The sequence below is a fragment of the Thunnus maccoyii genome, chromosome 16 (genome assembly GCF_910596095.1).
Source record: "Thunnus maccoyii chromosome 16, fThuMac1.1, whole genome shotgun sequence".
NCBI lineage: Eukaryota > Metazoa > Chordata > Actinopteri > Scombriformes > Scombridae > Thunnus > Thunnus maccoyii.
Genome location: NC_056548.1, coordinates 25,476,631 through 25,500,966, shown reverse-complemented (window position 1 = coordinate 25,500,966; position 24,336 = coordinate 25,476,631). Strand labels below are relative to the sequence as shown.

The window sequence follows — 24,336 nt, the reverse complement described above, 5'->3', positions numbered from 1 at the left end:
GGTCACCTACTCCTACAGTCTACAGTTTGTCTTTTTTTTTTTTTTTTTTTTGACTACAGGTGCTCAGCTGCTGAGATAAGACATTCAGAAGTAAGTGTTACTTAAAGCATTTAGTGTTCACTTTTTCCAACCACTGCAGCCTATGACTCATTTAATATAATTACTCAAAGGTTGATACAAATTTCACTTTTTTTCAATGTACTTTCTGGAGTTTTATTTTCTAAACCAAAGTGCTATTTTTAGCTAATAAAGCTTAAATCCATACTTTTAGCAGTGTAAGGATCAGCAGAGAACCAAACTCAACTTAATTCTAGAAAATTCATACATCACAATAAGAAGTGATACAAATGAAGACCATTGAAATTAATTTAAATTTTTTTAAAAAGTATCATTTGTTTCTAACTTTAACTGTCATTTTTTATTTCTTTTTCCATTCATTTTCTTATTGGTGAGTTTATGATGAATTCTTACATCTTGCGGTACTGCTATATAATTTTCTATTCTAATTTAAAGTGGCTGCATATTTAACATAACTTCACCAGATGACAGTCTGGATTAATGCATTAAAGTTCCAGATTTAACAGTGCAGATATCAGGTTGAGCTGCCATTGATCATATTGATTTCCAGCCTCAAAACTCCAGCATGAAAGACTTTTAATTGATTCTTCTTGATGCTGTTTCTTGTTATCAACTGTGAGGACTTGAAAATGGGCAAAGATTGACTTAAGCAGTGCAACTGTATCTGCCTCCCCCTGCGTAGGCTCCATGTGTTTATATAGATTCATCTGCCTGCAAATAGTGAGATTTTAAAGAATACCAGCACAGACAGTAAAAACACTATTATATATACTGTAAATATCAAAGCAGTCATTCTAGACATTCTCCACACAGCCAAGAACATGTCTGATATGTCAAGAAACCAGGTGTGGCCTAAATATCTCTTTAGGGTGTTTGGGAAGATTGTGTTCATCAATATGCAGTAAACTTGCAAAAGAAGTGGTGAAAGATGGTGATTAGTTGTAGAAGGACGTGCATCTTAAAGTTAACCTGTGTCGACGTCCAGACCTCAACTGCTCAAGTGTTTGCTCAGGTGATGCGTTCTGTTTTCTTTGTCAATGCTGAAAGGAGCAAAGATCAAACAAAGTAACAGATATATTGATTATTGTTTAAGTATAGCCGGTGATCTTCAGGCATTGAATCCACGAGATTATGATCGTTCCTGTCAGTCAAGGTTCAGAAATGAACACAGCATGTAATTTGCGTTAGTTTGCATCAGAGGGTGTGAGAAAAGGAAAAATCATATTGATCTACACTCCCGAAATCATGGCTGTCACAAGACCTCAGCGTAGTTATGGTCCAACTGTAAGTTGGAGGCTGTGGGAGAATTCATGGCATGCAAGACAAGAAGACATTGCATCATGATCACTACTGTTCTGCTTGCCTAAGGCCCTTTTTCCCAGTGTGGTTCTGTGTGTGTGTGTGTGTGTGTTTCTTTTTTTAATTTTATGCTTCTGCAGCACAAGTACAAGTTAAGTCAAAGTTAAACCCCAGTGGTGCGTTTTTAGGAAATTGCACTCCCACACATTTCTCTTATGCTTTGCTTCTTTCAGTAATAGGTGCAAATGATTTTAAGTTTTTACAGTGTCAAGTTAAGCTTCCTGTCATAACAAACGGGTGACGTGATTACATCAAAGGGAAAGTTTTGCATCGCCTATGTTTAAAATGTAGGTGAAACTTTATAAAAGCCAGTGTCACGTTCACAGCAACAAGTTACGGCTAGTGAAACAGAACTGACTGTGTAGTTATACAGCTTAGTGCAGGATGTGGTAATGCAAGTGTTAACCTGTTCTTTTTACAGAGCAGAGGAATGAACAACGTGAAAGCGTGCTTAGATTTTGTTTGTCCTTTATTTGGATATCCAACAGCAAAAAACACCTTTATTATCCCAAAGAACACCTTTGACCTTACATTTTTAGTGAGTCAGAAGTAGCCTACATTAACCTGCCAGCACAGTCTAACTAATTGTACACACAAGATCTTCTTTCATTAAACTATTTAGGTTAACTTCAAAACAATAATTGTGTTAATGACATGATTCTCCTTTCATGTTTCTGCAGGCTGTGCTGGCTTTACGGACCATCCAACCGCCTCCTGAACAAGTAAATAGAGATCAATGATATCATCAATCATAATCTAGTATGATACATGGTTGCATTACAAAGGCTGAAACTACACTCTATAATACACTCTATAGGCATAAACAAGATGCATTATATTAAGTCATTCAGATCCATGCACAGTAGTTTTTCACTTCAGGTCCTTGCAGTTTTATCAAGTTTTATGAAGTTCATCTCAACCTAAGCTGTGACTCAGACTTGTGAAAACAGTGTTATCTCTTCAAAAAGTGGAAAATAGGAAAATAGAAATTCACGCCTTCTCTGAGGGTTTATTTGTTATATTAAGAATTACATTTATATACTACTAAATTGTCTTTCCAGTAACATTATGATGAAAAGTAATTGCTGGCTCAATTATGTTCAGAGGCAACTTATTTTTTGAATGAATGAAACGCTACATTTATTAAATGCTGCAGTCACCACAAGCAGACATGCCATTGCAAGATTGGATATTTTGGCAGCTATTTCCCTCTCTATTTCTAGTTTTTACACAAACTGAAGCCAACCACCTGCTGGCGTCATCTAACGCTTTCCAAAATGTCAACTTATTCCTTTAAAATAAAAATATACCTGCTATTTAAATATCAATATGCAGTCTAGCATGAACAGATAAAAAAAAAATGTTCTTATAGAGTTGTGCCAAAGCATGTACTTTCTAAATGTGTGCTGGCACGCAGATCTGCCGCTGTCTTTGTAGTGGGGACAGAGATCAGAGATGAGCAATGGCACAGTTCAGCATAGCAAACAATGTCCTGACATACAAAAGTTCTTACATAACATTCATGCCTCGTTTGTAGTATAAACACTTAGTGAAAAATTTGACCTTCTTACATATAAGATAAATTCACAACATGTCAGCGTCAACAGAGGACAACACTGAAAATAACAAAGTTATGAAATGACTTCTCTTTCACTTTGCCAAGTCATTATTTTGGTTTATGATATTGTTTTATCCTGCTTTTCATAGATGAGAAAGAAAAACATTCCATGCAGTCACATGGTGTTATACAGTTTCTACCATGTGAAGCAGATTTAGACCACTTAACAATCTTAAGGAGTATAAGTTTTGTTTGTTCACATGTTGCTATAAAAGTGGAGAGAAAGAATGTAGCCCACTGATGTTGACGTCACTATTGTTTTCCTGTAAACCTACAGTGATGGATCTTTCATAAACGTCGCTCAATTGGTCCCTTTGGGCTGTCAGCATACTAAGTGTAGGGCCAAACATCGGCAGATGTTCAGAGATACCACATACAGTAGAGCTGGTGAAGGCTATCATGGTGGTCTTGTGAAAAGCCCTTTGGGATGCAAGGGGACTTCCGGAGTTCCAGGCACGCTAGATAAGACAACCGGAAGAGCCACATCAGATAACACAGTATCAACTTTGGATGCATTAACACATGTTTCATTTAGTGAGCAAAAGTCTCAAATGAGAGCAACATCTCGGAAAGCCCCGAACTGCTGCATAAATAGCATCCTTGACTTTTACTTTGAATACTAAAACCTGTAGTAACAGACAAGGACGATCACAACAACACAATTATCGCAGTCTTTTAGAGAAATGATTCTGATCAAAACAAACCAACCAACCAGCCACAGTCTTTTTTTTTGCATCACTGCCTTATTTGTTGCATGTAGATTTTTATCTTGAAGCTGGAAAGTGTGACCCATTCAGTTTAGTTAGTCATATTTCTCAAGTAGCACATACACACACACACACTTTCATACCAAACACAATTATAGCTTTGATACACTGTTCACTTGTAGCAACAGTGAAGGTCAGGCTGTAGCAACAATGTAAGAGAGCATAATAAAATACACATTTAATGACGAACCTAAAACAACAAGTGGAAAAAGCTGCTTTGGGCTCATGCTATTTATTCACACAGATGAGAAGAACAAAATTACAGGTAAAAGCTGGATAGTATGAGCTGGCATACAGTAGGATCGTTACTTTGCATGTCACAACGTTTCTCTCCACAAAAGAAAGAATCTCAAGTTCACAACGCAGAGAAGAAGCTGTGTGTTAATTTCATCTCAAAAAACTGATCAGTTAAGATTAAAGTGGTTTTGTGAGAGGAGAGAGACTCTTGCAGTTGTTGTTTGCATCTGTATATATTTGCAGCACATCTAGGGCAGCAGGATGTCAAGTTTATTTAACACACTATTACTCAACTAGGTTACAAGCGGTCGACATGTTGGCAAGCACTGCAAAAGTGTCCTTGAGCAAGACAGCTATGGTAGTGTAGTTCAGAAGTAGATCATGGCCTCTGACCTTCCCACAGGCAGCAATAAAGTTTCCCTTATTATTATTATTATTATTATTATCATCATGACCTGAATAACTGTTGCTGTAGTAAACATCACAACAAGAAGCACTTCTGATTCTACTGATGAAGCCCAATATTTAAATATCCATTCAGTTTTCCCCCAATCACTGAAATGTCTGAGTTGTTTATAGTACGTTCTTCCTGTTTGTTAAGTAATATTGTATGCCATCCCTTTGGAAAGGATTATTTTTAGCTTGTGTAGGTGTGTACAGTGATTTGACCATGTGAAATGACTGAAGAACTGCTTCCTAGTCCCATTGTTTTATGTTTGTGTTGTGGTTTTTTTTCCCGAGCTTCTGGGTGGGAAGGAAACCTGCACAATCAGCCAGCTAATTTGCTTCTGGTTGATATTTGTTTGTCTCTATGAGCGTGCATCTTTATGTGTTTCCCAATCATGAACATCGGAGGACTAACCACGCTGATATTGTTTTTGTGGGTAAATGTAGATAATAATCTGAAGTTTCTCAAGTTTGATAATATCAGCAGTCTCTTTTATTTGCATTGTGTCTTTCTTTAAAGTACACATGAGCTTAAAAGAAAAAAAAACCCACAGAAACTAATATGTTTAAATAGTTCATTATCTCAAAATCACCACCTCCAGGTATTCAAATAGCTGCTTATTTACATAGGTTATGTGATATTTATACTTTTTCACCACATACACCCCCATATAAATTATAACAGCTACTGATATGCTGGAAACCTGTGTTACTGGCTGATTAAGCTTATTTCAGAGAATGCTAGAGGGCAAATTAGCATTCAACAAGTACACTGAATGAAATGTGAACCACAGATAGCCTCAAGGTGAGGTGCTGCACTGATTTCACTATCAAGGTTTCTGTGACTCATTGCACTGCAAATCCTGAATCCCGTAAAAAAGATCCCACGCTAAGCTCACTATGATATGGGTAATTCAACTTTTTCAGACTACCTGAGGATACCTTTCATGTATTTTGTCACCATTATGTCATTGTGTAGGACTAGTAAAACCAATGCTCATGCTTACAAATTGTTATCCTTCACCCTGCATAAAAAAACAAGCCCTTTGGCAGTTTTATGCCTCTGGGCTCTGCTATTGTGCAACTTTGCACCATAATCCCTCTGCCATGACACCGTTGATAAGGGCAATTCTGGTTTTATTTCAACAGAATTTAGATTGTAAAGTTGTCATTGTACAGTGTGCTTATCTAGTACAGAATTCATCATCAGGTTTAGTTAGACATGGAGAGACAGTCCCTATTTAATAATCTTTTGAGAGACCAGTTTGTCCTGATTGTGAAATGAATGCTGTTCATTAAGACTGGTTTCTTCTGTAGACTTGTTTTCTGGTATCACAGTAGAAACAATGACATGATCAGCATGAAAATACTAGGTGGCTGCACAAGAGAGGAGACAGGGGCTTGAGGCCTATAGATATTCATGATCTGCTAGTCTACCCTAAATGAATGCTGTTTAGCAGATCTTAGATGAGTACTCCACTCATTTTACACATCAGTTAACTCATCGTGGGCAGTACCAATAAGGCTGTGAAAACAGTTGTGTAATGTCTTCTGTGGCTCTGCTCTGGAGGGGTTTTCTAAAGTCAGCAAAAATACCCCTGATAATGCAATTCAGTCTCACACCAAAATGTGTAATAGCTACGTTAGTCTACATGTGCAAACATATTAGTTTCACAATAACAGCTCTAAACTGGTGAGAAACCTGTTTTTTTGACCTCTTCTTTTCTATTGGCCTGCGTCCATCTCATGTGACTGTCAAGTTTGTCTGTCTGTTAAAACAAAGAAATGAATAAATGAATAAAATAATAAAATAAATGCCATTGCTTTTATTCTCAGTGAAAAATTCAATATTTTAAGATAGTTTCGGCATTAAAATATGTTTTGATAACATTTCTAGTGAGAAATGTGCATTTTATTTTCATGATCTTCTCAGTGAATGCATATGATGTTTAGTTTGTCAGTTATTATGAAGATTTTTTTTAGGCTTTCTATCGTTGCTATAGTGGTTGCTATGGACACTGCTGTCGCTGAAACCGTGTAGTTGCATGTGGTTTGAATTGTTGTCTTTGCGTTGTGTAGTTATCTGAGCTGTCGTGTTATTTATGTTGTTTTATGTAGCTGTTTGATGATGTTCTTTCAGTAAAAACCAGAGATTTTAGAGCCTCAGGGATGAGTTGAATTTGAAATCCAGAATTTGAAGTTTTGTGATTGGCTGACTGGAGAACCCGCCTGGAAGTATTTCCTCACTGTCACCATGTTAAGGTTTTCTTTTAATGATATCTTTAACATTTCTCAACACAAAAACGCAAAAGTGTCCTTAATAACTCAACAATATGATAGGTTAATGTTAAGGCCATCAGTTTTAATTATTTCTCCTTTGATTCTGAGAAACAAAGTGGACAGATGTGGTGTGTTCGACTACTGTTTTGGGTTGTCTGCTGTCAGTGGGCTTCATTTCATTTCAAATTGCTGCCGGTCAGCTGCAACCCAAATCCAAACACCACTGTCTCTGTTAGAGTTTTATAGCCTGCGGTTGTAAAATGTGACGTTGCTCATTTAATTTTATATTTCCAAGAATATGTGGCTGAGGAAATCATCTTTCTTAAAACATTGAGTCTTCCTCAATGAATATAGAGCCACCTCATCCAATAAAGCACTTCACTGTTGCGTGTGTGTACGTGTGTGTTTGTGTGTGCGTGCGCATCAAATCTTGTACCATGGCCATATAAACGGGATGAAGATGGGGTTGTCAAACTGGACTTAACATTTCACATCCCTCATTTAATTCCTGCACTTGTCACTTTTAAATCTCATCAAACTGGACCTTAGACTGTGTATTGCATTCAACCTCCACTGTTACATCATTTAATTATTTATACACACATTTAATGTTTGCTCATCACCGTCATATATTTCATACACTTCATTTCTTTGTCCCTAGCACAGTCCATATTTCCTTTGTACAGTCAATATTTCATTTCAAGTTTTATATCCCATTTTAAAACCATTACTATTCTGTAAAAAGATTTTAAATTTTAATATTGCTTGGTTTGTTTCATGATCATTATTACTTTAATTTTGTCTATTTTTATTCTTCTGTGTTGTGTTTTTTGGGATGCCCATGCCAAGACACATTTCTTGTATGCTTTTATTGGCTAATAAAGCAGATTCCAGTTTAACAGGTTATGTCATGCTAACATAAAATCCCAAAACCAAGAATCATAAAGATAAGAATCTCCAGGGTTGTGTAATAAGTAGCCCATGTAAGCACTTCAGGACTTCCTCCTAGCCTGTAGTGATGCCTTATATTGTCAGCAGTATTGTAATCTCGGAAGGTCACTCATTGTGGTCACTAAAAACAAACAATCAAACAAACAAAAAGCTTAATTTTATATGTTGGGCCCTCAAAGTGCTCTCTGAAACTAGGCCTGGGATGGCTTGTGTCCATGAAATGAGAAAATTAAAAATTTGTCATAGAGCTAAACCAAAGACATCGTTGGAAAGGACTCCTGGAGAGTAACATATGTCAGTATGAAGATTCTACATGGCTCCTGCTTTGAAATACTGACCTTTGAACCTTGACCTCTTTGTATATTTGAAGGCTTATAATTCATCAACAAAACAGGCTACAGACATTGGATCAACTGTTATAAAGAGCTCTTGACCTAAGCTATCATGTGATAGTCAACACCTGGGGGTGCTGTCAAATATGAGTAATATATGGTTGAAATTAATTTTCTAAAGAATTAGACATTTAAAATCTGATTACAGAAATGTGTTTACGATCCCCTTAACTCCTCAGTGTACTCTCAATTCAGTATTTACAACTTCCAATTTTAGGAAAAACACCAATATTTTTTAAAAACTACAATTCTTTAGAGCCGCACCATGCAACTTGATACAAATCAGCACCACAGTTGTAGTTCTTCTGGTTTAGGGTTGTAAATATAGGATCCTAAAATGATATATACTGAATATATCAAATATCTAGTACAGCCAAATTAGTAATTACTCTGCATCTAGATAATCTATGTTAAGAAAAAGTAAAGATGTTGGTTTATTTCAGATATGTTAGCTAGTATTCTAGAAATGGGGTATTGGGTTGGTGTTCAGTGTCGGTGGGAGTTATGCAGCGCTTCAAATTGTGTTTAAGGAACTTGTTCGTTATAGATACAAAATGTTTGTTCAGCTACATCCTGCATGTATTAAACTACCTCCTGAATGCTTACCAATATATTAACAATTGCAGTGGATTAACAGCTACCTTTCCCGCAATTAGAACTGATCTCAGAGCAGTTTCTATGGTAACATACTTTGAAAAGTCTACATTAACCACGGGGGAAACTGGTCTCATGACAGGAACAGCACTATTTCTGGCCATAACATTATCCTTTTGTATTGTTGAACAAGAACACTTTCATGTTTTTGTGTTGAGAAATGTTAAAGATATCATTAAAAGAAAACCTTAACACGCTGACAGTGAGGAAAATACTTCCGGGTGGGTCCTCCACTCAGCCAATCACAAAGCTTCAAATCCTTCATTCCTGGGGTGCTCTAAAATCGATATTTTTTTCTTGAAAGAACATCATCAAATAACACAAATAGCATAACAGCTCAGATAACTACACAATGCAATAACAATGATTCCGCAGTACCCATAGCAATCACCTTAGCAACAACAGAAAGCCTGAAAAAGTCTTTGTAATAACTGACAACCTAAACATCATATACATTCACTGAGCAAAGATTCTGAGAATAACATGCACATTTCTCACTAGAAATGTTATCAAAACACATTCACTCTCAGAATTTGGACACTTAAGTTAAATTGTGGAGGGTAAATGTAGTGCGCCGCTTAGTAACTAGGAACAGATGTCAGACACTACAAGTTGAGATCCTCAGAGGTTTATGAAATTAAATACAGTACCAAAAAAGTCAAACTTCATATGGTTTTGGAATGTTAAAATGTGAATGGTCTCATGGCTCCAAATTCATGCCCTTGCATCCTTAAATTCTGGTAAGCTGAAGGACAAGTGTTGTAATTACATAACGGAATATGAAAGGTCAGTGTATGAAGTACTGATAGATTTACCAGAATGCCAGGCTATGCCATGATTCCCAGCAAAGGGCAATGGAGAAACCTTGTGACTAATGAGCTTCTAAGGGAACTGGATAAGGATAAGATTCAGACATCAATATTGACCCATTTGTGTTTTTCCTTTATTATCACAAGGTCACCGGTGACAAGTCTTGTCAATTTCCATTTAGCTAGTTATTATACTAAATTTGATTTATTGCCTGAAGTTTTGTGTATTTCCTCCAAAAGGTTGGCTGGTGACAGTTGAAACAGTTAAGCAGAACTGCTGAGTAAACACCACAGGTTGTTAATGTTGCTGCTCTAAGCTCATGCAGAGGCATGTCTGGGCTGCAGAGAGGGTATAAGCCAAAGAGGAAATAGGGGATGAGCAATGGCATGCTATTGGTTGGTGGTACAATCTCTGACTTTATAGTATATTACTGACCAACTTTTCCCCGAAAAAAAGATGAGGTTTTCCAGTGTATCAGAGGCACAAACATCCTGGAACAAGCTCACGAAATCAAAACACACGTCATATCAGAAGTTCAAAGTTTACCTCCACTATCAGGAACTTAATCATTGACGCTCATCAAGTATATCACTAAATAGCAAGATCGTACATTACCAATTGCTTGGAAATAAATATAACTTTGTCAACAAAACCCTTGGACTCCAATTTCAAGTTTCACCTTAATTTAAGGATCATATGCCTCTGTACAAATCAAGTAAAATCTCTGACCTCTTGGACCTATGAAATGCTCTCAAAACCTCATTGTATAATGCTACAAATACATTTCCCATGCATTGACAACAGCTTTGTATAGGTCACAAAAAGCTGATACAAAACTTTCATTCAACTGTAAGTTGCAAATGCAGCAAGCATTTTATTACAGTCTCATATGACATCAGTCACAAGTTTACAATCTTAAGAATAGTTACTGTAAATATATGTAAATCTTTGTCCTGTACTCTGTAACAGGCATAAACATGTGAGCCAGCAGCCTGAGAAACACACCCTTTAAGCATATACCGTATCTTCTCTATATCTTTTAAGTATTTTAGTCACACAGGCCTTCATCTTTTGATGGGAAAGTTTTGAAAAAGAAAAAAAAGCCTGTTATGTAAGGACATATCTGGGACAGGAAAGAGTTATGTGACATGAGTTCCGTGTGGTCGAGGAGTGAAACTGTAGTTTTATTATTAGGCCCACAGTAACTGTATTGTAACTCATCAAAAAACAACGCTGTGTCTTCTGTAGACTAGTATTTCTTTCAGTCTGTGCTGCTATAACATTTACCACCAGGCTCAATAAACCTTCACTAATATAACCTTTTAATCAATCATATGTTATAATTTGACAATTACAGAAGGATTTGCCAGCTGGTGTGAAGTTACTTTGTGGTGTGCATTGCAAGACGCCTGTGCATGGAGTTCATACCATCACAAGGTCAAGGGTCAAGTTTTTCTTGTCTTGTTTTGTCCTTTCAAAAGTATTTTCATTTAAGAAAGTGTGTAGAACAGTCGGCATATCCTGCAACATGTGCTTTGCAACCTGCAGAGTGACTTTCAGTTATAGTGGTTTTAGGGTGGACTCAGTATTACTCATGGTTGAAGTACAAAACTTTTTTTTTTTTTTTTTTCAGCTTTTTTAATCATCCAACACTGTCATCTTGAGATATCAAAAGTTATGGTTTCAGATTGTTTTTTCAAATGCTAATCTGTCTAAATGTTTAGCTGCAAAGAGGAGCCTGAAGTCAATGACCACATCTCAGGTAGTTCAGACGCCAGAACTATGCACTGTGACATATATACCTCAGCTGTCTGGACTGTCAACAAGAATACACCCACTTGTGTGCAGTCAGGATTGTTGAGTAACAGTTCATGACAGGTCAGTTAACTGTCAGTAAAGTAAGTTTAGTATACTTTATATGAAGCGTTTGACACTTATACACAATATTCCAATTACAACCGTGAAATTTAAAAAATAATATTATTAATTATATATCTGCACATTTTGAGGATGAGTTCAAAAGCTGCAGGTGTAATCATATAAAATAACTAATTGTGTCTAATTGTGTTTACGCCGTGGATGCACCTCAAGTTATCACTAATCTATAATCTATTATGCACTCTATGCACTCAAACACAGACATGCAAACACGGTCACAGGTTCACCTTAAGACAAAGACAAACTCAGACAGACAAACTCAACACAAAAATGTAGACAAAAGTGATTTTTGTGACATTGCCGCAGGGCCCTCAAAGTGACACTGAATCTTTGTAGTTGTCTGGGTTATCAGCGAGTGTATAAACAAACCACTGTTTCAGCTCAATTATCCCAGATATGTTGAAATTTATGGTTGTTGCCCAAGAGGTCAAGTAAATGTCAACTTTTATGTTCTGTAATCTACAAATTATGGTCTGCGTTTGTATCAAGAACATGTTTCTAGTGGGAGTAGTAGCCTTAGGGATTTTTTCCTCCTTACTGACCAATGCAAAATGCTGATGTTTGATAAAAAATGATTACAATGTAGTGCAGGGACAATAACATACATGCCTTTCTTTCTTCATGATGCAAATATGTTGTGCATAGACTGTAGAAAGAATCTCTTGTCTAGACATAATTTTTAATCATGCTAGTGGTGTGACTGTATCGATTGTATTGATGGCAATGTCAGTCAGTCAGTTGATCCCCCATTTTGGTCCAGATTGAAATATTTCAACAGCTGTTTGATTGATTGTCATGACATTTTGTCACCAGTGGAGGAATAATGTGACTGTGGTGATCCCATGACTTTTCCTCTGATGTCACCATATGTTGACATTTTTGTTTTTAAGTGAAATGTCTCAACAAGTACTGCCATGGAATTTGATACAGATATCCATGGTTCCCAGAGGATCAATCTTACTGACTTTGAGCCCATAACTTTTAATACAGAAGTTCAAATTTGTTTTCATTTATTCAGTGAAATATGTTAACATCTACAAAGTGGATTGGCACACAATTCTGAACAGACATTCATGGTCCCTGGATGATGATCTTTTTTTTTCTCCTCCTAGATGTTTGTGGTTTTAACTGAAACTGAGTGAATTGGCATCAAATGTAATAAAGACACTGATGTCCCCCAAATGATGAATTAGAACAAATACAACTTTTCATTTAGCACCATCAACAGGGTCAAAATTTTAATTTGTCCAATACAGCCCACAACTACAGTAACAATTAATCTGTTGATTATTCTTTTGATTAATCGATGAGACAACTCAACTGTTTTTTCTAATCAACAGTCCAAAACCCAGAGATATTCTGTACAATGATATAAAACATAAAAAGGAAAATCCTTCCACTCTTAGCTCTAGCCCAAAAACTGCAGTTCATGACTAAATATCCACCAGCTATACTTTGTGTTTAGTGCTATAATTAGCAAATATTAACATGCTAACACCGTTATGAACCTGCTAAACATCAGCATGTTAGCATTGTCATTGTGAGCATGTTAGCATTCAGCTCAAAGTACCGCTGGGCCTTAGTGGAGCCTCACAGAGCTGCTAGCATGGCTAGTAGACTGTTAACATTTGCAGAACATTTGATTCATGCACACATATTAAAGGCCTTGAAAAGTATACTCTTTTCTGCTAAGATTTCATATAAAGATAATGGTTATGGAACACAAATTTTTATGTTTTATCGTGTAGTCTACATGACTTGGTACAACCAAATGGAGCATAAAATACGATTAGAAGATCATGGGTTAAATCAAAAGAAAAGCTGTGTCTAAATACAGTATGATACATAGTGGTGCATAAAAGTGCCGACATATTCACTTTCTGTTGGTGTAAACAGCTGGGAGCGGACAGTCATTCGCTGCATGGCTTTGACCTTGTCATGTATACATATAGACATGTTTTGGCATGAGTGTGAGTGTGTGTTAATGAGTACTTAGAGGAAGGTGAACTCTTGCTGTGTTTTGGGCAGGTCACTGTGGTCTGGGAATATTATCTGCCGGCACTGCTCTGTTGTTAGTTACACAGTTTGAGTGTGACCTTGCTGCTTGGTCCTGTGTGTTTGTCAGGTGGGCAAACATCGTACTCCTATGTTCATCAATGCACGTTTTGCTTATAGCCCTATCTTTGTGTAGGCACGCTGACGTAAGGGTAAAGACAGACGAGCAGAGAGGTGGTGATGTATGTCAGTGACCCTCACCAGACAAACACATGCAGCACATAAACTCACATTTCAGTCTGCCTCCTGACAACCTCTAGACATTCACTTGCATTTCATAGTGTATCATAGCTGCAGGTGACCTGACAGAAGACGGTGAAGAGGACTGGAAATTGAGTTTAGGGTGATGCAAGTGAAGGAAACGTAAACTTCAGAGTTGATTTCTCTCCCTTATTCAGCTCATGCAAATCATCTGTTCTGTTTGGCTATGAGCTTATCTGCCCTCATGCTATCCTCTCTGGCTCCATCTTTGCATTCCAGTTTGTGGCATGGCGTGCTTACTATTGTCAACTCAGCACGAGCCTATCTGTCCACTCAACTGATTACAGTAATTGTTGGGATTTGTGTAAAGCCCAGTTGACTCATCTGAGGGAAAGTCAACAAGAAAGTCAGTCAATCAGTCAGGGTCAAAAATGCAAACTAACACAGAGGTTAAGAGTTTAGGTTTGACTCAGGGCTGGAGGAGGTTAAAGAGGGTTAGCAGGGTGTTAACTGTATGACAGAACGACAGCTGGGTCAGAAGGAGGCAGAGAAAATAATGCACACAGGAGTTTAGAGGCAGGATGTGCATGTTGTCCTCCTATTGGCTCAGAACAGGGAGTTTAGGTCCAATGAGTGGGATGGAGAGGGACACGCATAAGGCAAACATATCAGTTGACTAATACTAGAACCAAATGTGAAAGATAAAGAGTGATAGACTGAAAAGAGAGCAAAGAGAAGTGTAATAAATATGGCTGCTAAGATTGTGGTTATTGATGATTTTTGCCCTCAATTAGTTAGTACTGTATCTGTACACGCCTAATAATAACTCACTAATAATTATGTCAGTAAAACTTTCCTGGGCTGCATCGAAACAGTTTTTTTATTGCTAACAATTTTAGACCTATCACTGTAGCATTAGTGCTTTATAACAGTTATATTTGTGATTGCAGTCCTAGTTTAGCTTTATCTCCCACAGTTATCTCAGTCGAGCTGTTTCTCTTTCAGCAGTATGATCACAGCAGGTCGTCAATGATTAAAAACCACAGCAATGTTGTGATGCAACTGGGTGCAGCTGAAAAGGCCTTAATATGAGTCAGAGAAAAAATATTTTAAGACAGAGATGTTTTAACCACATTTCTGTCATTCTTCACAACCTCAGATCCAGGAGCTCGTAAACCACGTGTAAAATACTGAAGTTTAGAAATATGACCCATAAAAGTCTTTTGCAATAGTCATTTATCGTTAAATTGTGTCATTTCTTTAAAGAAATGATAAAAGCACGGCTTAATTTCCAGTATTTCACACCAGATTCAGTAGAAGTTGGATTTTGTAACAAATTATATCATTCAATTCCAAGATTTTGGTAGATGGTTCACCTAGTGTTTGGAAATAAACATCTTAAAAGGAATATTTTTTAAATTATATTATTGATAAGAATTGAATTTTATATTCCTATGAAACACTTTTTGACATATATGCTTTGTTCAGAATTTGTATATAATAAACTGCTCAGGCCAGTCTCTTACACATGGAAACAAAGGGTTAAATGACTGGAGGAATATTGCTATGTCCTCCTGCTTTAAAAGATTACAGTTGGCTTTATGATCAATTCATACTCTTTTAAAATAATTTTTTGATTTAATTGGAATTTCTTATGAATTTCACTCTATCGAGAGGAAATGTTTGATATACCACATTTATGGAGACATACCTGATACCAGGAGTCAGTATCTCAGATCCTTTCAGCAAGACAAATGTTTTTCAGATGGGGATTAGAAAATGATCAAAAATGTAATGATGGTATTGAGGAAATGATGCATTCTTTTGGTTTTGTTATTGCCTTGTGGGTAGAAATCAAGAGAAGGCTAGATTTGTATTCTGTAACCTTGAATATGTACCCACAAATAATCCAGTCAAAAAAGTCTTAAATACTTGTTCTGTTGGCTAAAAACATCATTTTTGATGTGAAGAGAAAGGCAAAGACCTTTGGGTGTTTGGGCTATGTAAGTTATATGAGTTGTATATTGTCTCTACTATTAATCATCTTTATCAAATGTTTGAAATGCCTTGACGTTAAAAGCACTTAATTGAATCTTAGTAAACTGTTGAAGTGCACCAATTCCATAAACTTGCTGATCCGAGACTTCAGGGCTGTAATGTCGTTTTTTGATTCAAAACTGCCAGAAGCACCAGAGCGACTGTAGGTTTAGATTTCCTGCAGAGTACACATGTCACTTCCTGTGTACCACTTAAGTTCCGTACATTGTACAGGTTGCATGAAGCATGAGAATCTAAGCAGCAGTTTAAAGTTGGCTTAGAGAAAGAAATTCTATCATTAGTGGCAAATAATTGCTTTCTGTACCATGAACAACAACAAAAAAAACCCAATAAAGATTTAATACTAATCCAACATGGTTTTAGTTTATAATAACACAGGGCCATGATGTCACCCGTTATGATTATGGTACCTCATTTGCACTCTATGGGGAGCAATGGAGAGCAAATGAAGTGACTTACAGATAAAGACACAGGCTTAAGTCACTAACACTAAAGCATATGGTATAATATTTGTATAACATTAAAAACTCAATCATATGTGTCTGCACAAAGCTTTAGCTGTCTGGCATGTCTCCTGTTTAAACAGAAGATGTGTTAAAAGCCTTAGCAGAAGAAATATGGTCTGCCATCTAAAGTGCTCTTTTGTTGATGTCGCTCTGTGTTCTTTAAAAACAACATCCCTCAAAACTGATCTCTGAATTGGCATGCGAGGTCCGACAGTCCAGTAAATAGGTTACTTTTAAAGCACATCCACATGACCAATAGGTCAGTTGAGATGCATTTCATGTGACTTGCCTGCTGTTCCTACAGTGTGTATGCAGATGTGATGTACAGACCCTTTGTTGTGTACTGTATGTATGTTCATATGAGGATTTGTTTTGTTTAGTGTGTGTCTGTGGAACATGTTTTTGGGTGAATGTGTGTATATGTCAGTACGGCACACATGTTGAACTTGCAAAGGGTTCTTACATATACTGGGTATGCTTTTTTTTAAATTAAATGTCAAACAACTGTCAGTCTACATGAAATGGAATAATATAACACAAGCAATGACAGCTGTAAAGTTAGCAGCTGCATATCTGTGTAAGTGCTAACTGTATAATATGCCGCTCCACACGCAGACAGTTACATGAGAATCCAACAAGCAAACACACCTACACATTTCAAATATTCTAGAGTTTGCACTGTGTGTTACATTTGGTTTGTTATGCAAGTTGAAAGACACATTTTGATAAACCTGCATATACTGTAAACTGATGCTTTGCCATTTTCTAACACTGACTAGTTTGGTTGTTGGTTTTCCCTCTCATTCAGAGAAGCCTTGGTTGTGGTTCTGGCTCCAGAGGACAAATCCTAGCAATGGAAGTGAATCTACACAGAGGATGTAGAATTTTCTTCTTTCCAAAGCATTGTTGAAAGAAACTGATGAAAAGACAGCAAAGTACTCCATTGTATAATGATGTAATGGCATTATTTTGCATTTAATGAAAAGACCTAAACATTGCATTAGTTAGTCTTTCTGACTTCCCTGCCCTGCTTGTGGCACTCAGCCCAAACCTGTACATTGCTACTGAATATGTATGTATTGTTACATTAAAAAAGCCTCTGTCATTTCCTAGAAAGGCTGGTCACTGTAGATTTTAGCAAACAATACACTAACAGGAGGAAATACTGTCTTTGTTGGGGACTATTTTCAGCTGTGGATTATCCACATTTGGTGCTCTAGTGAGTATTTTGTGTGTGTTCATGGTAATGAAGGAACATGTCGTCCAGTGCAGTGGTGTGGCCCATTGATGTGTTAATAGTTCTTGGATGATGGAGTGCTATCATTAAGATTAAAAAGAGCTTTAGACTATTATCTTCCAAGGTTGAGCAAATACAACCATGTGGTCAAGGCATGAAAGTGATCATGATCATGGTTATGTAATGAAAATGTCAATGCTGAATGCTAGTATGAGATGGGATGAACTATTGTGTGGCTGGTGTCAGAGGTTTATGTGCCCATGTGCCACTACAACCTACTGAGCAACACATAGTTCCTGCATAGTCAGTGAAAGTTTCCATTTCCATGAACATAAGATTGAGTAACTTTAGAACACTGCAGCTAAGTTTCTTATGAGTTCTCTCACCCTTCCATTGGGTACCAGTATTGGTCCTAACAAAATAATGACTCACAGTTTGATTTCAACTACTTCTGTACTTTTGCTTTGAGACGATTTCCCTTGTGTAACCCGAATGAAGATAGATGATAATGATGGGGCCAATATCCAACAAACACAAGTTTGACACCTCAGTTCCAGAGTCTTGTCTCACTCTGGACAATATGCAGGATACGTGAGAGGCACCAGGTCTCCTCACACATACTGAGTCCTCATTGAACCGTGGCCAAACAGGTATGTGGCGTTTTGTTGTACAACGGTCACAGTCCTGTCACACTCACTCTATTTCCCCTTCGTACTTCCCGCTATCCATACAAAGAAAAAAGCAGAAATCCCCCTTTGCTGTCCTTTTTCTGCTGTTTGGAATTTTGCACATTCCTTCAGAAATCGCCCACCAATTGTCTTGCTATCCATCTCTCATTTTCCATTCTCTCGTCCCTGCTGCTCGCCGTCTGTCTTTATCGTTCACTCCTCCTCAGTGTTTCCTGACTTGCTCTGGGATATATGAGCCATGAGAGGCATTTGCACCTCTGAGTCCTACTGTGTCCTGTATTGTCCTATCCTTGTGTGGGCCATTGTCAAGAGAAGTACACAGAGATAACAAAACTACAAAATTATTACTGTACACATTTATTTAAACATGCAAAAAGTACAAGAAATGACATCGGACAGACATTGCATTAAAGCAAAAGATTGGCTTTGAGTTTGTTTGTATTTTCACACATTGCAATTTGAATTGGACATAATATTGTTCTCCGAAGAGTAGGAATTACATTGACTGCAAGGACTGTGTTCAATGTATATAATAATTTTATATAATCACAACAATATTGAGTATACAGCTTGTATTTGCTGCTTTGAGTTTGGTTTGGTTCATTTTTGTAGTGCAGTTACACCATCTAGTGGATGCAGGGCTAATTTCAGCATTGATAAGTGGTACAAGTGCTACTAGAAACTCTTCATAATGTAGGACATAAATGTGAAGTGAAAAACGTAAACTAATTACATTTACATGGATGTACAGGAGATATTCAAGATCCACACAGAAATTGAGCATTTCTTAATTACATAAACTTCAAAGCAAAATGAAATATTGACTAGAAAGAAAGTTGATTGATTGTTGATAATCAATAAAAGCCTTAACAATGCTCTGTATGGTGGCAATGCAAAGTGTCATTTAAGTATGTATATAATGCAAAATAATTCACATTATTTACATGTATTTTTTATTTACTGTGGTTTTGAGTACAGATATCAACAGTAATTCAAAAACACCTGATGTATGTGTCATTTTGCTGCTCAGACGGTCAGTTGCAAAATGCCACTGAGTTGGTGAATGACTTGATTTGTGGTCAGGTAACAACACTCAGAGGTCAAAGAGCGACTGACAGACTGACAGACAGAAATTTTCCATTGACCGCTCACTAACCCATGGACAGATACATGATACATGGGGCAAAGTAAGTGTTGACCCAGCATCCCTCTCTAGATTTTAATCTCAAAGGCCTTCTTTTACCAGGTAGAATAACAAGTACTGGAATGAAGTCACTTGTTTACAGTTTGGGAAATCTACTAAACAGCATGTGGATATTGCACACTGTCAAACAAACATGACTCAACAAAAACGAGTCAATATTTTTAGTGACATGCAAGGAGAGAGGGATTAAAATCACAAACCATTGCTTGGAAACATTAAATCATCACAGCCTCTCAACATTTACAGTCTTATTACACACACACGTGCACACATCTCGCCATGGCTTTGCCATATTCCATCATTTACGCCTGTTTTACAGGTCCCGCTCTACAGACAGATAACATCTATAACTAGGTCAATCTTTGGCTTATTTTGTAGTTTACTGAGTTATTGGGGGCTTCTTTATCTCATCCTCCTCCACCTGTGTTTCAGGGTTGTCAGACTCTGCACTGCCAGGCTTTTCCTCCTCCTTTTGTCTACTCCACCGCAGTTTGAAGTGGGTGTTGAGCCGCTCCAGGATGTCGATGGAGTGGTTGATAATGAGGGCCAGCCAGGCCAGCCCGAAGAAGATCCAGGAGGCCATGAGGACGCTGTACCACTCTGGGTATACTCTGTCTGGATTGCTGTCTGTAAAGAAAAGCCTTAGTAAATGCTAAATTATAGTGCACTGACAAAAAAAATTATCAAATGAAGTAATAAAACACAAATTGCAGTGAAGCAGCTTATAAGAAAATGCTTGTATATGGTCTTACCACTCAGGAACACAATCAGCACTACAGTGTGTTTTGTCTTTTTAGGAGAACTTCAGGGTGATTATTACTGTGCTGTACCTGCCACAAAGTCTCCAAAGCCAATGGTGCTGAGGGTGATGAAGCAGTAGTAGATGGTCTGAGAGTAGGTCCAGCCCTCATGCATTTGGAATACAATCATGGGCGCAATGAAGAAGAGAACTACTCCAGTCAGGTAAGACACCAGATGGACGAAGAAGCGGGTACACCGCTGCAGTGAGATGTGGGAGAGAACAGAGATGAAAAATCTATTCTAGACTTGGTCAACAAGAACTAGAGTGATATGAAAATGAACCATACTTAGATATTAGACCAGGTGATTAAAGATCTCCTCACCCTTCGTCCAGTCTTCCCATGTAGGAAGTCAGAGATGTTCCTCTCTATAGCAAGCATGTATTTGCCCACCCTGTTGAGCACTACCATGTTGAGTGGGATGCCAAATAGTGCGAAGAACACACAGAAGATCTGTCCAGCTGTAGAGCTGGGACTCATGTTCCCATAACCTGCAAAACTGTAAGTTGTTAGTATGTGGAAGGAGAACAAGGCTGCGGAGGAGAGGAAAAGTTCTTCAGTAAGGTATTAGTAATTTTGGTCTCCAGTCAAAAATGTGTTTTTTTCCCCCAGTTGGATGTTTGAGTTCCACTGTGCAGAATGACAGTTGTGCAGAGTTTAAGACTTGAAGGCTGATTTCACATTCATCTACTGAAGGAGGAAAGTTTTTTTGTACTCACCTTAAATCTGAGTTTAAGGCGTGTCACTACGAGCATGATTTATGACATCACCACTAGTTTGGAGCCAATCGTGTTCCAGTATGTAACTTGGAAATGTGAAGCCTCCAATGCACACACATTTCAGTGAAGTAGGGGACATTTCATATCCAGCAGTTCAAATTTTAACATGAAAAATAGTTACATATTCATAGGTTCTAGATTTTTAAATGAGGGAGAAGGAATAGATGTCACTTTAACATATTTTTAACAAGGTAACTGAACTAAAAAACCATTATCAGGCAAAAACTATTATTTAAGGCTGAGTTTTTTTCATAGTCTTTAAATGTGCCTCAAGGGACCTTTAACTGTTCAGTAAGTGGTTTATCTAATTTATTCTTCATTTCAGCTTCATTTTTACAGCTGAATATGTCAAGTGAGTCACGCCATTTTTTAAATAGCTGCAAACCCACCCACCTTACTTCACTGTTATGTTTCTACAAAGATTAAATGTAACAAAATTACATAAGCTATGAAATATATTACTACACATGGAAATACATAACTGCCTGTTAGTCATCATGACAGGGGTAGAAGAGACACTCATTACGTGTATAAACCTCTACAAGCTTTACCAATTAAATTGTTTTGATTAGATAATATATATATTAGATATTCAAGAACAGGGTAAAGGTGGGAGGTCTGATTTATAATCCTAATCAACATAGTTGACCCTCCTCATCAAGGTTGAGTAACTGGCATCTTTTTTTTTTTTTTTTAAATGCTGTGTAATCAATTTCTAAAAAATCCCACCTACAAATTTCTGCTCAGAAATCTCTAAAATAATTAATAATTTAATTTAGGGAGAAATATTTTAAATTAACTATGTATTTAATATTTAATGAATATATTTTATCTCTTATTTCACCCGTAGTCATCCACTGCTTTGACTGTCTATTCTTATAGTCGTATGTACAGTATATTCTTTTCTTGTTTAACACCTTTCAGGAAGTTGCACCTTCAATCTTGTTGTACTGCTGTGCAGTGACAATAAAGCCATTTATTCTATTCTATTCTTCTATTCTAGTGGATTGAAGAGGCCTATTTACACTGACAGGAATACAAGTTTGGATAAATGCCATTTTTGGCACATCTAAGATACAATACAATATAAGAGTATTAAAATACTGATTTAGTGATTCCTCCAAAAAAAGCCCAACAGAAAACATGAATACTGGTCAAATGGGTCATTGACCAGTTTAAAAACCACAAGTCATCAAGTGTTTAGGTTCTACACCAGATTTCTTAGAATTCATCTTGTAATGTCTAACCTATAGTTGTGACCACAGTGGCAGCAAACACAGCTGAGCTGGTGAATTTCCAGAAGCCGTCCGTTGTGTTGTTGCCTTTCAAACTCAGGCCCACCTTTGAAGCATCTTGAACAACCTGAAAAACCAATCAAAATCACAAACTGAGCTAAAAAGCTTAAACTCCTTGTGTTTAAAGTCAATTTCAGACTCAAACTATTTCTGTAAGGAGATTTTCTGGAAATTAAATTTGTCATCACCATCATCATTTGTCATGACTCGGACTTAGGTCTAACATCATGACTCAGTTATTTGACCCCTGCACATATTGATCCAAATCTTTTAGGGGTATTTGGGTACTCTGAGGCCATTCCAGGTCAATACAGTACAGTTGTCTGCATGACCCAGAGAAAACCCTTCTCAGCACTGAGCCAATATGTTGACATAGTCTGTTACATAAAAGTCTTGAGCTCATCATCCATGTGTGAAATTACGCCAAAGAAATAACAGTCTGAGACCTCTGGCCTTGTTATCTAAACCTTTACATTCATCAGCGATGCAATACTTCCTAATCCCCAACAGGTGTGGTAAGTGTTGGCTAATTGTAAAAAGCTAACAGACAGGACATGAATTGCAATCTTTGTTCTGAGACTCTATTTCTGACTCTCCCAGCTTTTATATCTTCATTCCACCTCAATGTGCTCCGTGAAGGCACCTGCACCGCCTTTAATTTCATGTTTTAATACAATTATTGGAAGAGATTTCTCTCCAACTCAGTGCAACATAACATGCTTTTCTCCATATGAATCAAAAGATGTGATAAATTCTCCGTACTTTCCAGGGAGAGGATTGTACAACTTTGCTGCTGTGTAAATCAAGTCAGGGCAAGACACACAGGCAAAGCAGAATGTGCAGTGTTGAAAGGCTGCTGAAGCTGATATTTGCATGGAAGAAGTTGCCTCTCTGCCACATAAACATCACTCCAGATTCCAAATAGGTCTCATTGTTTCTTTTGTTTTTCATTTCAGCTGTATGAGATTAGAAACGGCTCTGTCTTGGAGCTTTTGTCAGTGGCAGAGTTGCTTACTGGTCTTTTCTGACAAACCTAAATTGCTGAATGGTGCCACCTGTTGAACGTTTGTCCTACTGCAGTTGTTGATGACATGAGTGATTTATTTGAGTGAAGATTAAATAACACAGTGTATGAAACTGCTAAGTATGAGTCTTAAATTTATTTGAAAAGTGGCTGCATTGGCCACTATGTATGACTAAACATTGAAACAGTGCAAAATTTAATAAATGTATGCCAGTTGGAAATAAATCAGTAGATATTTATCATTAGACATAGAATGGTTTCAGTCTGTTGAAGTATGCTGTAAGTATTTTAATGATGGTGAGATTTGTCCATTAACAGAATGAGAAAAAGACAAAACAATATAAATAAAGCGGTCTCTCAGTAAAACCCACAGGTTGACTTATATAACTATACAGCAGCAGGTAGTAGCAGCTCTAGTGTGAAATGTTGCCCTTTAGATTTGCATGTTAGAAGGTCCCTTGCAAAAGAATGTCTGGAAGTGTAATGTTCTGACATCTATAACTGTGTTTGCCTGTGTTGCCTTATTAAAACATTTTGACAGGTTTTCTCCTTACTCTGGGACAAAAAGTGAGGAGGGAATATGGACTTCTTTTCTATTGATTAACCTGCTTCTTTTGATGTTTCATGTCTGAGTGCCTCACCTGAGCCACTGCCATCAGGCCCTCTTGGTTCAGACAGGTGTACGTCGTGAGCAGCCTTTCTTTGTTCAACAGTAAATGACCGATGTCCTTTCGCCCGAGATCTCCTTCCAACTTCCAGAAAACCACGCCGCCAATCAGCACGTAGGTCACGTAAACCAGCCCGAGTATGAGGATGGAGGGCACCCTGGCCAAATTTAACATTTCTTTGATTACCATCTTGGTTCCTTGGTAGAACTTTTGTAGATCCAGGCAAGCTCAGCGTCTCAACCTCAGCAACTGGGGACAGTGATGAGTGAGGGTTTACCTGCTCGGCTTC

At 37.4% G+C, this 24,336-nt stretch overlaps 1 protein-coding gene and 1 long non-coding RNA gene across 3 annotated transcripts; one reads left to right on the top strand and one right to left on the bottom strand.

Annotated features, from left to right (window-relative positions):
- The first annotated feature begins 22 nt into the window (after positions 1 to 22).
- LOC121914003 lies at positions 23 to 19,999 on the top strand. Its single transcript, XR_006100433.1, has 3 exons — positions 23 to 90; positions 2,118 to 2,159; positions 19,914 to 19,999. It is a non-coding gene; the product is annotated as an uncharacterized LOC121914003 (long non-coding RNA).
- Positions 18,619 to 24,328, bottom strand: kcnk17 (potassium channel, subfamily K, member 17). 2 transcript variants are annotated; one of them, XM_042436918.1, is made up of 5 exons: positions 24,021 to 24,328; positions 22,308 to 22,422; positions 20,606 to 20,772; positions 20,312 to 20,480; positions 18,619 to 20,108 (listed from the first exon to the last, which is right to left on the bottom strand). In XM_042436918.1, the coding sequence occupies exons 1-5, from the start codon at positions 24,234 to 24,236 to the stop codon at positions 19,861 to 19,863; spliced, it is 915 nt and encodes a 304-aa protein (XP_042292852.1). In that variant the 5' UTR covers positions 24,237 to 24,328; the 3' UTR covers positions 18,619 to 19,860. The 2 variants fall into 2 exon arrangements, with proteins under 2 accessions (XP_042292852.1, XP_042292853.1); XM_042436919.1 differs by having other exon boundaries at positions 20,606 to 20,780; positions 22,308 to 24,113.
- Between the last annotated feature and the right edge of the window lie 8 nt (positions 24,329 to 24,336).